Source organism: Pleurodeles waltl, chromosome 7 (assembly GCF_031143425.1).
Source record: "Pleurodeles waltl isolate 20211129_DDA chromosome 7, aPleWal1.hap1.20221129, whole genome shotgun sequence".
NCBI lineage: Eukaryota > Metazoa > Chordata > Amphibia > Caudata > Salamandridae > Pleurodeles > Pleurodeles waltl.
In genome coordinates, this window is record NC_090446.1 from 110,237,572 (window position 1) to 110,251,868 (window position 14,297).

General features: G+C 43.0%; 1 protein-coding gene across 1 annotated transcript in view; it reads right to left on the reverse strand.

The window, feature by feature from the left end:
- Positions 1-14,297, reverse strand: part of CHRNA4 (cholinergic receptor nicotinic alpha 4 subunit) — a 195,418-nt gene that overhangs the window by 148,336 nt on the left and 32,785 nt on the right. The window contains exon 2 of the mRNA XM_069243201.1: positions 8,754-8,905. Coding sequence (XP_069099302.1) covers positions 8,754-8,905 — 152 coding nt within the window. The remainder of the gene's footprint in view (positions 1-8,753; positions 8,906-14,297) is intronic.

The following is a 14,297-nucleotide window of genomic DNA, read 5'->3' on the forward strand; positions in this document are numbered from 1 at the left end:
ATTTTCACCCACTTCAGTATGTTCAGGTGCTGGGTGTATTGAGAAAAGAGGTGATTTATCCGAAACTTTAAATCCAGAGACTATTGCATAATCCCCCAATATGGTCATTTTCTCGGGCAAGCTCCTCAGTTAGCCTTTCAAAAACAAGAGAGCACCATCAGCACAGAGCGATATGTACTGATGTGTTAACCATATACCCCATTTCTGTGTTCTTTCACGCAATTTACATGCTAGTGTTTCAAGGGAAAGGGAAAGTGGACACCCTAGCTTTGTTTCCTACTGTATCTTCACAGTATTCCAAGGATAGCAATCCTGTCCTGGATTCGGCAGGTGGTTGTGCGTAGAGCAGTTTCATCCAATTTAGGAAGCCTCAGCTATCCCCATCCTCTCAAGTATCCCGAATGGTACCAAATGCCGTCACCCTGGTTAGCAAGGCAACAGCAGGTATACAGCACTCTTGCGCAGTACCCAAAACCTAACCCTGTTGAGAAAAATTCTGAACTCATTTTACAGCTTGGCTTGAATGTATTATATAGAAAATTATCTCCCAATCTGGAAAAAGATACTTTGCTCGAGCAAAGATGAACTAGAAACCATTGCAACCTCTGCCAAGGGCAACATTTGACAACTGTGCAACACTTCCTGCTGGAAACCAAGTTGCACACATCCTTGCACTCTCCCAAATGAATACCACAATCCCTGAGGTCCACACTTTGGCAGAGATGTCAATCACTTGTGCATATTGGGGTACTCCTTGTTTACAGAAGTGGACTTCTTCCCCGAGGGGTTGGTTCAGAGACCTCAAACTCACGGCATATGTGCCAACAAACAACTTGCCAGGTGGTAAAGATTTCCATTAATGGATTTATCACACAACCAAGAAAATGTGTGGTGAAAGAAAGACTTGTGACACAAATAAGCGCTTACTACTCCCCCAAAATTATTTTAATCAAGACAAGACAGTTTACATTAACACCTGCCTTTGCCCCTTCATAATTTATTTAGCCTTGTTCAGATTTGTGGAAGGAACCGGTGTTTGATGTCCCAATCTTTGACAACATATTTGCAAAACAGTGTTAGGAGGTGGACAGTGATTAGGGGTGGAGGAGCCAGCAATGGAAACTATAAGGCAGGTCAGAGAACCAAAAGCTTGAGAAGGTGGAAATGCAGAGTCAGTTTCTTGAAAGCCATGCCCCATCAAGTAAATCAAATCATATTTATTGATCCCTGAAGTGCATCTAATGTGGAGATCTCTATCACAGCACGTCCTTTTGATGCAAAGATCAGTACTGCACAAAGCCTGCACCTTCATAAAATATTCACATAGAATACATAAACCATCAGGGGGCACCCATTCCAGCTCGGACAAAGTGCACCCGGGAGCTAATAGATGTTTTATATGGTACAGCGGGTATGATTGACATATTATGGAGATCATTGAAACAGACAACAGGACTCCTCAAACTCTTCATTTAGTGATATAATATTGAAAAAAGTGGTTGACCTGCTCTTTCCATTAACTTAACTTATTAACTCTGTCACATCAACCGACTGACCTTCAACTTGATCTTCTGTCTAACCTAACGTGATTATGATCCAAACATATTAATACGCTCAACTAAACCAAATAATAGTGTGAGATAATCCTATTATCATCTAAATGTATCATTAATTCAGCCTAATCCATCTGCAAAAATGTCTAGCGCTGTTGTTTCAATTAACTTATCATCATCCCAACCAGTCGACTTTATGAAATGAAATTGTCAGCTTCCTGATCCTTTCTGACAAATGTAATCAATGTTTTAATTTATATAACAAAAATTTTAAAGCTTTAAAAAATTGTAATGTGAAAATAAGTGTACATTTTAATTTATAACAATGATTGTTTATTTTTTTATTATATTTACCATTTAATATATATGTATATGTATTTATAGATAGATAGATAGATTGATAGATTTTTTTTTACAATTAAATAATTTTATTTATTTAACTTTAGTTCTTATGTGGATTTAGTTTAATTCCTTTCTTCTCTTTTTGTTTTGTTGTACCTGTCGGTGGCTATGTGTAGTGTCAGGACTTACTCAGAGGATGGGCACACAGAAAACAACCACGTGCCAGGCACAGTCACATCTGAAGCATAAAATCAAATTAAATGAATTGACTGTTACAGCTCTCATATACATTGGCACTTCTATGAATGTTTTGTCAGATGACCATTTCCCATGCCTTGACAAACCTCCCACCTTGGTCCCACCCTGGTATATAACTAAGAATTAAGAATACATAAATACAGCATCTACGACAAACAGCTGCTCTTTAACCACTAATGCTGCGCACAAAAACCACACTGCCCATGACTTTCATAACAAAGAAAAAAAGGTACAGCGCTTAGTGACAAAGCTTCAAAAGCTCTATATCTCATCTATTTTGATTGTTCCAAGCAACATCTTAGAAACCACCTTCTAGGATGAGAAGTGGATTTGTCATGAACAAGAATACTTGTTTCAATTGATCTACAAACCCTGTACCCAAATCTAGGCTGGCCAGAAGACTTCTTTTGCAACTTTCAAAAACATCTGTGCAAAATATAGCACATTTGTCAAGCTTTCAAAGTTTTTCACTTAAGTCTTAGGTGTGAAAAGCATTACTTTTATGACAAATGTATTGCACATATCCTTATTTGCGACTAAGAGATTATTCTGTAGAAGATATACTTGTTATCAAACAGTTAATGTACTTTTTCTGCTCCACACCATTGTGCAAGAAAAAACTCTCTGAAAAAAAAACCTGCAAAGAAACATTCTGTTACCATTAGGCATTATGCACAGAAAAGTTTTGCAAAAGGTAAAGTTGCAGATACTTTTTCAGCTTGAGTAGTTTTGACTGGAGTAAAAACTGTCCTTACATTGACAATAAAGTAGGGGTGGGCGAAGAATTCCGCTCTGTTGGCAGAGTTCGTTCATTTTTCTCGACTCCATGAGTGCGGAGTTCCGAAAAACTCTGCAAAGTGATGTGGAGCGGAGTTTTTTCTCTCGCTCGCCAACGTTAAGTTGACGAACACGAGTGAGAGAAATCGCTAAGTCGGCGAGTGAGATTTCTGAACGCGAGCAATCACGGCAGACCACAACCACTCAGTTGAGAAAGCTGCTGCTCGCATTGATAAATATGCAGCTCGAGTAGAAAATCTACTCGAGCAGCAGAAAGAAGTTAGTGCCCTTTGTAGCTCTGTGTGATGCAATTCGGGCAGATTTTACAGCACGGGAGAAACTTCTGGTGCTGAAAATTAGTGCGAACATCATGACTTACACAAACTTGGCGTTCGTGGAACTCCGCATAGTGCGGCAGAGTTTTTTCAGCACTTCGCAGAGTTTCACTAGCAGAACTCTGTGAACTCTAACCAGGCCTACACTAAAGCAAAACCCTATAAACATCTGCCTTGGAAACCAAGCATTAATACCTAGAAAGTGGCCTCTTCCACTCATTGCAGAGAATTTTCCAACCTCTCATTAAGTGAGGTCCAATCCTGATATAATAGATCCCTTGTGGTGACTGATGATTACACCAACCATACTGTTGCCAAAGTTGGCAAGACAACCTCAGCTGATGAAGTCAGACGTAAGCTGACAGTGGCTCACCATTTCCAGTGTTACTTAATTTGTGAGACGAGTTGCAGTTGTTGGGCATTGACACTTCTTTTGGTCATCAGAACCTAGTTTCTGTCAGATGTTAATGCAGAATAGATAGGGGAAGGCAGAAAATGAAGAAGAAAAGAAGAGAAAGATGGACAAAGAAGGACACAGCGAAAAAGCAAGGATGAAATTCAGTACATAAAAGGCTTGACATGTAGGGAATTGGAAAAAGAAGGTATAGAAGGTATCCAGAAAACTCAGCCTTGTTACTCTTCAATCCAGGTATCGAGGGGAAGTGGCTGTAAGCTTTTTAAAAAATGTTGGGTCCATGCACTTACTTTTTTCCATATTAAGCCCCACTTTACAGCATTGTTAGTTTGTAGAGTAGCTGAAGTTCCTTGGAATAAATTGCCTCAGTGGCATACGGCTGATGTACATAAGCAAAAGGCAAAATAGTGTGCTTTGTAAGAATTGTATAAGCCAAGGACAATAATCTCAGGAGCATATTTACAATCCGCAAGTGCCACCTCGAGGCCGCCCTAGCGTAATTTTGTTTTCACTAAGGTGGCGTTAAGGAGGCCCTTTTCCTGCGCTGTATTTACAAGAAGTTGCAATGCTTGCATTACGCCACTTTGTAAACCCTTGCGCCACATTAAGTCTCTGTCAGACATAATATATGGAAGGGGGGGGTGTTCCGACGCAGGGTCTTGAAAAAATGGCATTGTGGAATTTACAACATTTCACCTCTCCATTTTTTCTGTCATTTTTAATGGCTGCTCAGAGCAGGTGTTAAAATGACGCACCCGTTTTAATCAATGGGCCTCCCTGTGCTTTGTTGCACTAGCATCAACGTTTTTTACGCTAGTGCAGGAAAACACCACAATAGCATCACAAATATTGACACTATTGTCTTAACGACCACCATGGTGCCCTGTATTCTAAATACAGCCAGCCATGGTGGTATTAGGTGAGGCAGGGGTGACACAAGAAAGGTGACACATTAGAAACGATGCACTACTTTCTTGTAAATGTGCCCCATGGTCTGCTAAAACAAATTCCTGAGGGAAAATGGGACCATACATCATCCGACAACCAACTGCACTGTAGACTCCATGAATATTACAGCATTATGGCTGATTATATCCCATCCTAATTTCTCCTTCCTTCCTGTGAATTCTAAGAGAGTACAAACCTTTGACAACAAAAAGACTAGTTAGAAACATAACAACCATGAGTAAAATCAACAAGTTAGGGGCTTCATCTTGGTGTGTCATCACACCTCGCAAGCAAGTTACGGATACTCTTTGAACTAATGCAAGGTGTTGCCATGGCATGGAAGGGGACACTGGCCACTGCTCAGAGAAATGGAGAAAAGGTGTCTTGAACTATAGCATTTTTAGGATAGCGGATCAATCAACTTCTTGGCCACCCCTTGCCTCCAGCGTACATTATACCATAGGATTTCAAAAGCCAGAATGTACAGCAGGATGTTGAATGACAACATGGGATGATCCCTTAGGAAACATCCCATATTTCATCCTAGATGTCCATTCTTGAGAACATTTTCTTTCCACCTGAGTCCTCAGGGTCTCAGTCCCGATATCGTCTGTGGCCATGGATAACATTGGTGATGGCGCCCCATTCTGTCCTAAAAACTAATGGGCATGAGGCCTGCACCACCAGCCCACCTGGAGATCCCAGATCCACTCTCCATCTACTTATGGGAAAGTGATGTCCATTAAGTGTTTGTTTACATAGCAGCTCCCATCTCCTGCTTCCTTCTTGCAGCCTCCTCATCAGTGAGCCCTGATGAAATCAGCAGTAACAAAAGGAAGCCCACTAGCACCAAGACATCAGTGTAAGAGTTGATACTCATCCACTCTGCCTCAGTGTCTTTTATTGTGACTGCTGAACATGTCACCATCTTGGGAATACTTTAGAAGACGAAGGCCCTGATTTCGATTTCCACAGAGTGGTAGAAGATAATTATAACAACAGTTAAAATCTGATACACCAGGTTTGATATTAAAACAGGTACAATAATTGTCAGCGTTTATCTGTCCAAAATGGGGCATAACATGCTTGGGCCCATATTTATACTTTGTTAGCGCCGCATTTGCGTCATTTTTTGATGCAAAAGCGGCGCAAACTTACAAAATACAATTGTATTTTGTAAGTTTGCGCTGTTTTTGTGTTAAAAAGCGGCGCAAATGAGGCGCTATAAAAAGTATAAATATGGCCTTAATTTGGTGCTTTCTGCAACATAATCTCCATGTCCCACTCGATACCAGGCATTTCCCTGGTATATATGACCAGGTTAGACCTGCAAATATGTACCTGAGAAAAATTGTAGGGGTAACTACTGAGTATGGTGAACTCAGCTCAATTTATAATTCTGATCACTGTGCAAAAGGGGGTTCGTGCGGGGGTTGGAAATAATGGGCCTCTGTGCCCTTGTATCTTGGCTCCAGCTCTCATCTTTCTCATCTCCTTGCCTGACTATTTCCTCCGGTTGTCTTTTTTATGTCTGTTTTCTGTCACTTGTATCTTTCTCTTTTTCCCTGTCTCCCTCTTTTGTCCTCTGTCCATTTTATTTCTCTCTTCCACTTCTCTCTCTTTTCCCCTTTCCTGGTTTTCATGTTTCCTTCCTATTTCGCCCTCTCGTTCGCATGTTTATATAATTCCCTCTTCCTATCCTTGTTCCCTTCCCTTGGGTCTTTGTACTCACTACCCTGCCCCTTATCTCCCGCTTTCTCACTTATACTTCATGTCTCTCTTGGTGCTCGCACCATAGCCCAGGAGAATTGACGAGGCGCCTCTTTATTGGCAAAGGCCTCTCTACAATCGAGTAACTTTAGAAGTTTGTACTTTCATCTCTGTAGAAAACACGGCGCCTCCAGGTAGCTTTTAATTGTTTTCTATGCCTCACATTGCAGATTGGTTCAAGAGGCACTTTCCTGGATGGGGAAGGCTGGCGCGGACCCTGCACTGTGGGCGCTGCGGGGCCCCGTGTTATACTCCTAGTTGTGTCGTGCATTGTATGCTGCGGGTGGGAGCTAAGGTTGACTTAGCAGCAGGGTGAAAGAAACATCTCAACTTGAGATTTTGTTGACATTTAAGTTTTAAAGGTGATGTCACTGATAAGGAATTACCCGATCTTAATTCCCTTTCAACTTCAGTTTTTGTCGATGTACATACATATTTGTATAAAGATGGTTTCTATAATGTACTATGTTCTGTAAGCCCTTATCATACCATTGGCTCTTCTGTCAAATCAACTGCTCTTGTCCACTGACTGTCGGCCTTGTCTATTCCTGCCGTCTTTGACTTAAGCTATTTAATATGTCAGTTGGGCTAAGTAAACATCTATTCACAGGCTGCTGCCTTGATCGGTTTGGCTGCTGTCCAAAGCTGATGTGTCAAGTCATTGCACGGACAGTGTCTGCCTTACAGGAGGCTGCTCCCGTGTAAACTGCATTCTGAATGTGTATCTGCTAAGAACATCTGGCAGGGCTAATGAGTCCTTGAACTTCCTCGAGTCTCTGCACTGAAGTCCCTCGTGCCCAGTATTCCTCCACTCCGGGTGTTAAAAGCACGGTGGAGTTTACAAATGATCAATGAGATAACTCATTCCTCAGTGCTTCCAAGTTGATTCCCATAGATATGAGTGTGTCGCACGCCCCAATACATCATGTCTGCCAATTTATTCCTATAGATTTCTGCATCGGTATTCGAGTCTCCATGCATGTATGCCGCCTGTTCATGTTGGGACTGATAGTTCATTTTCCAAACCATGGGGGTTATTCTAACTTTGGAGGAGGTGTTAATCCGTCCCAAAAGTGACGGAAAAGTGACGGATTTACCACCAGCCGTATTACGAGTCCATTATATCCTATGGAACTCGTAATACGGCTGGTGGTATATCCGTCACATTTGGGACGGATTAACACCTCCTCCAAAGTTAGAATAACCCCCCATGTGTCTCAATTCCTAATGTCCGTACATACCTTCTGGGGGGCAAATGTATCTCATCATAACAGAAAATCAATAGCCCTCTTGTGGTGAACTGACTTTTTGTGGTTTATGGATGTTATTGAGTTTTAGGCAAACATAAGGGCATATTTAAGAAAAGTGAAGCTGTGCTGTGTGCAGCGCCACTTTTATTGTGCCCCTTAGCGCCCCCCCCAAATTTCACCGTGTGTGCACCTTATTTAACATACGGCGCCCCATGGCGGTAGTTAGGGGACTAGAGTCAAAATTTTAGACGCTAATCCGGCGCTTTGCAGGATTAGTGTAAAAAATGTTGATGCTAATTCTGCAAAGCACCCAGAGGCCCACTGTAAACAACGGAAGACTCCTTTTAACGCCTGCTCTGATCAGGCGTTAAAAGTGCCAGAAAAAATGGCACAAGGAAATCTAAGAGATTTCCTTGCACCATTTATTTGCCCCCCCTAATGGGGGAACGCCCCCTTTGCATATAAAGTGGCGTAATGCATGCATTGTGCCATTTTGTAAATATGGCGTGGCATTTTTTGCCTTCTAACAGCACATTAGCATAAAAAAAAGATGCTAATGTGGCGTTGGAATGGTGCTAGCGGCTCTTAAATATGCCCATTGGTTGCTAACTTTTATTTTCAATCTCTTGTGCACTCTTTGTAACACGAGGGCTGATGCCTACCCATAAATATATATATATATATATGTATACCTAATCTTTCAGGAAGACAATAAAGAGTAGCGCCTTGAGACCCGCACGGGTGAGTAGCGCGCTTTATAAATGTTAATGATTTGATTTGAATAAACAATCCAAAAGTTTGCTGTTGTGATTTGCACTTTACACAATCGTGACTGAAGGTCTACGAGATGTGATTTGTTTACTCTTGACGTTCCATTAGGTAGTTCAACTTCACACAAACTTCTCATTTACTTAAGCAACTCTCATGTCCAAAGGTTTAAATGATACTGTGACCTGCTACGTTCCACAAAGAGCACACACGTGTGCGCATGCACATACACACACACACATACATGCTAAATCATGCATCAAAAGCACAGACTCAGCTATAAATTTAACATGAGGTGTTTACAGTCCCATCTGACTTTAGGAGAAGTGTTACTCACCACATCAATGAGTTGAGCGATGGAGAGCCCGAAGCGGACCAGGACCACGTCAGTGGTGTTGGCGACGGGCCGGGACCACTTGTTGTATCCAAAGAAGAGTTTCTTGAGCAGCCTCTCCTCCGCGTGCGCACGCATCTGCACATCACAGCAGGCTGGGGAGTGTACACAAAGGAGTGCATTACTTAAAAAGCAAAAGCAAGGATGCTTTACCTCACTACAAAATCTGACCTAGAACCTACACTCTGCTCCATGACTACAACTGGAGGGACACAGTGGGCCTCATTATGACCCTGGCGGTACAGAACCGCCAGGGTCAACGGGGGCGGGAGCACCGCCGACAGGCCGGCGGTGCTCCCTTGGGCATTCCGACCGCGGCGGTAACGCCGCGGTCGGACCGGGACAACTGGCGGTCTCCCGCCAGTTTCCCGCTGCCCAAATGAATCCTCCAAGGCGGCGCAGCATGCTGCGCCGCCTTGGGGATTCTGACACCCCCTACCGCCATCCTGTTCCTGGCGGTTCACCCGCCAGGAACAGGATGGCGGTAGGGGGTGTCGCGGGGCCCCTGGGGGCCCCTGCAGTGCCCATGCCAATGGCATGGGCACTGCAGGGGCCCCCGTAAGAGGGCCCCGCTAGTATTTCACTGTCTGCATAGCAGACAGTGAAATACGCGACGGGTGCAGTAGCACCCGTCGCACCTTCCCACTCCGCCGGCTCGATTACGAGCCGGCTTCATCGTGGGAAGGTTGTTTTCCCCTGGGCTGGCGGGCGGCCTTTTGGCGGCCGCCCCCCAGCCCAGGGGAAAACTTGGAATACCCTCCGCGGTCTCTGGACCGCGGAGCGGTATTTTGGAGGGGGGAAGTCTGGCGGGCGGCCTCCGCCGCCCGCCAGACTTAGAATGAGGGCCAGTGACACTGTGAACGGTAGGGCCTTAGCACATAGGTGCCAGAACCAGGGTACACATTACAACATGAAAAGAGACCATTTGTTGTTGGAGAACTTGTGCACAAGTCTAGAGTCACAAAATAGTAACAAAGAGTTTCAATGTTTCAGTGCACGCATGGACGTCATTTAGGGCTTGCCAGGGGTCGCAGCTGCGACCCCCCCAGCTTGCCCCTTGAGACACTTGGCACTGCCTCTGTGACCCCTGGCCTCAAAGGTGGCAAAATCAGTGCCAGTGACACAGGGCGGCTCGTCCTTATGGACGTTGCTTGGCGCTCCACTTCCTTGTTTTCAATCAGTTTTTTATTACACTAATAGTGAATAATGTATTATTCACTATCAGTGTAATAAACAAAATGGAGTCCAGTTAGCTGCAATATGACCCTCCTTGTAGCTGAGGTAAGCAAAAACACTTTTAAATGCATGTTGTGTGCACGCTTGCGGGTGAGAGTGCTTGTGTAAAAGAGAGTGTGAGTATGAGTGAATGTGTGTGTATGTGTAAGCATGTGTGTGTGAGTGAAAGTAAAGATGAAATGGCGTGTGATGTCACTTTAGCAACCCCTGGCATTTTGATGAATTGACATCCATGAGTGCATATCACATAATACAGTATGTTTATTAGGTAAAAGGTAAATAGCAATGGACATCAGGCAACACTCTAGACTTTTGGAAGAAGACATTTATGTGTATTAGGTCTGTGTCTTCTCTTTAGACCGTATGTTCTCTAAGAATGTGTCTACCACTTACAACAGCATACTCAATAAGGAAAGCAAACACTGCATGGCTGGCAGAATTATTTTATATATTATATATTTCAGGCTAAATAATTTATACATTCTCAGAACTCGACAGTCTGAGAAAGGTCTATTGTCTGTTATAGCGGTTTGTGATATTGTAAGATACTTAAACATCTGGATGAGTGGATCGAAAAAGATGTAGGGTTACAAGGGAAGGTGAAGAAAAACACACTTTTCATTGGTGCAGAAATGTGTAAAAAACAAGCAAAAATGCGTGCTCCGAGGCCCATGTGCCTCCCCATTCGAGCCTGCCCACCCTCTGTTGTCTGTCTTTTTCCTGCCTGCCCACTCTCTGTTATCCGTGTGCTTCCGCAATGCAGCACTTTTTTAGATTGCTTTCAGCAATGCTGTATAGCTGCCATTCTGCTGTATAGCATGGCTCAAAATCACTGCCAAAGCCAATAGTCTTCATAGGTGAGACCTATTGCCTTTGACGATGCTTGTTCTCTATGTGGCTTCAAGCTGGGAAGCTCTCTTCTTTATATTTTTTTGCCTCTGCTTTGTTCTGTGGGGTGGCTTTCTATTTTGGCCTTAGAATATACCAGTTCAAGAAAGGTGTTCCAAGTGTGTTCAGAAGTGCTTAGATGGTGTGTACACCTCCTGGAGAAAATACGCTAATATTGTAAGTAATGGGCCAAAGTGGTTTGAGGTTTTATTTTTTAATTTGGATTTATAAAATTGATACCACTAGGGGGTCCTTTCCTAGCAAGCAGCAATAAAAAGAAAACACGTCAGCATAATCACATTATAGAGGAAGTCGAAAATTACGTTTTTTGAGGTGATATTGTTCAACAGAACCAGGTTCAAGGAATGACCTCCATTACGCTTTGAACCATCAATTTATTATATAAACTGTAATTGAACAGCACTGTACAACCAGAACATACATGGACTTTGAATGTATGTAGTTTTTAGAATACCAAGTTCAGAATTACTGTCCATAAAAATGGTAGAGATGGGCATGTATGGACACCAATAATATGATGATTAACAGATTGTATCAGCCAATCTGTCTCTTAGTAAACCATTAGTAGGTGGAGTAATATGGATAGGCAACTGCGGCATTGATTGTGTATTAAATGATTGAGATTGGGTCCAAGCAGTGTGTTGCCAGTGCCTGTTTTAGAGCATGTTTGTGATCACATGTATTTAACCTTTGTGTACGAAGCTTGTCTCAGATTTTCACTTCAAAGGCACTGCATTAGGGGAAACTGTTCTCATACTGCCCTGCACTTCGGAAGTTTGCAAACTAGATTATCAAGAAAGGCAATAGAATCTTAGATCTAAATTAAGAACAGAAAGTGCATGTCTTTAACAAGGAAGGGCAGTCAGACTTGAAAACAATTGAAAATAAAGCTGTCCAGTAATAGAAATAAAGACAGATAAAGAAATGAAATAGATTGTTTATGATTTTGATTCCCTGAAACAATTTGTTCCCATGATTGTTATTGTGATTACCTTATCCCCTTAGGTTGTCCACTAAATTCGCTTACATGTTTATACATTCCACTCACAGTATCCACCTACTCCTCATACATTAACCACTTTCTCAATTTATGTTATCAATTCATGTCCTTCAGTCCCTCTACTCAGGTGGCTTCTCCCACATAGTGCAGTCCTCTCTTGGCTTTGACTATGCAAGTGGATCATACCTATAAATACCTGGCTCCATCCTACAGAGGTACCAGTGCTTTCAAAGCACAGCCACCAAATAGCTTCTACGCCTCCAAATACATCTTTGAAGGCACTCTGCATGTCCTAGCCGGCTATCCAAAGTGTCCGACTAAACTTCATGTGTCACAGTCTCCAGGTGCACTATCCAAGGAAGACCCTCAGAGCAAGACTGGTCCCTGACTCTGAACCTTCCAGAGCTCTGGAAACCACAAACAACATGCATCAAACCCTTCTCTACCACTTTGAGTTCCGAAGAGCTGTAAATTCTTGTCTGTTCTGAAACATGACCTTCCTCCCCTCCAAATTAGATTAACCCACAAAATATACTCCACCTGTAAGCAGAAACTGAACGCCTTCGCCCACAAGCTGACACTGGATGCCTTTCAGAATCACTGCTCAACATGGCCCGCCCAGGACCCAAGCACACCATCTAAAACTTCCCACATAGGTCATGCTATAAACATACTGTTCACTACAGCACTACTAACTAGTGGTAAGGTGCTTATGCTCCATGTTTAAACATGATGAAATTGGTGTACACCTGAATCGTCACATTTAACTTACCTATTAGTCACTAGTATATGCTACGAAGTGTACCCATAAAGGCCGAGTGCATGGTATTTAAATGTAGGACACATAAACGTGTAATGCTCCACATGTGCTTACACTGAATAGCCCCTCAAATCTATTTTCACTGTTGCAGGGTTGGCGGTTCCATAGGAAAGCACTGAGATGCAATATTAAATATGAATACTGTGTCTCAGGAATGGGCTACATAGAAAAATAACTACACAACTATTTTATAAGTTATTGAAACTCCATTTCACTGGTGAAGTCAGATATTTTTCTGTGTAAAAGTAACTTTTAGAAAGTTACATTTGCGCTACCTAAAGTCCCTGGAAATCTAAATCTGCATTTTTCTCTCCGGCTTGTGCCAGCCACTCATTAGCACTTGAATAGGTGTGAATAACATATGAACCTCCTCAGAGGAAACTGATAAAAGTCATTGGATGTGGGCAGGTGTTTTGTTTTGCCCTAATAGGATGGCCTGTGGCTTGCCTCGAGGACTTGATAAACTTCAAAGAGACCCATCCAGTCACAAGCAGAGGTGGCGAATACCCAGGATCGCACCCTTCTTTTGTCCTCGACCGGCCTCCATCACAGTGGGCATCTTGTTGACATGACAGTGTCAGATCCTGCTGGAGTGTCAAACCTGCCTGACAGGTCTGCTGGGGTTTTCATATGACATTTGTGGTGCACTTCAAAGGAACAAAACAGATTGCCAAAACAATTTGTGTGTATTCACTGTCTGATTGCTTGAAAGCTCAGCTTTGTTATGTCAGACTACTGTCCCTGAGTTTGTTTGGTAGACAGGGACTCCTAAAACATGATCTTTGTGTTAGATGTGGGAGGACACTTGAATTACCATGCAACACCCACACATACAAGCATGCACACATGCACACACACATCCCTTAGAGCCCAAGTTTAGAGCAGCCAAATACTTTGATCATATTGAAAATGGCCAAAGTGGGTACGGTTAGCCTCAGGAAGCTTACCCCAGTGGGTTGGGCTTCACCAGGTGTCATTCCCACCTACAAATGTGTGCCAAGCATAAATGTGGCATTTCTAGGCACCCACTGTAGAATACACATGTACTTGTGGAAGATCAGAAGAGGACTGAACCTGCTGTCTGAAACCAAGAAGATCCTAGAAAACTGGACCTGCACTCCCTCTTGTACCCAGGACAAAGAAGTGGACGCCAAGGGTCATAAGGCTAACATCTTGGTAAAGCTACAAGGACACAACAAGCTACAAGAGTCATTTTCCAGAAGCAGCCAGCTGACCAGTGGAAACTGAACCTGGACTAGCCTCTCCTGTTGACCTCTGACTGCCACCTGTGAGTCTCTAAGAGCCTCCCGTGGTCCTGGTTGACTTTAGAAGTGTAATCTTGTGATGACTAAGTCCTGGTTGGCTCTAGAAGTGTAGTCTTGTGGTGACCAAAGTCAGAAGGTAAAATATTTGACCTGGATAAGCCTGGTTGGTGTTTCCAATGCACACCCCATCATAGTCAGCATCAAATTGAGTCTAGGTCTTGTTTTACTGTGAGCATTGACTATCATTGGCATTTTGT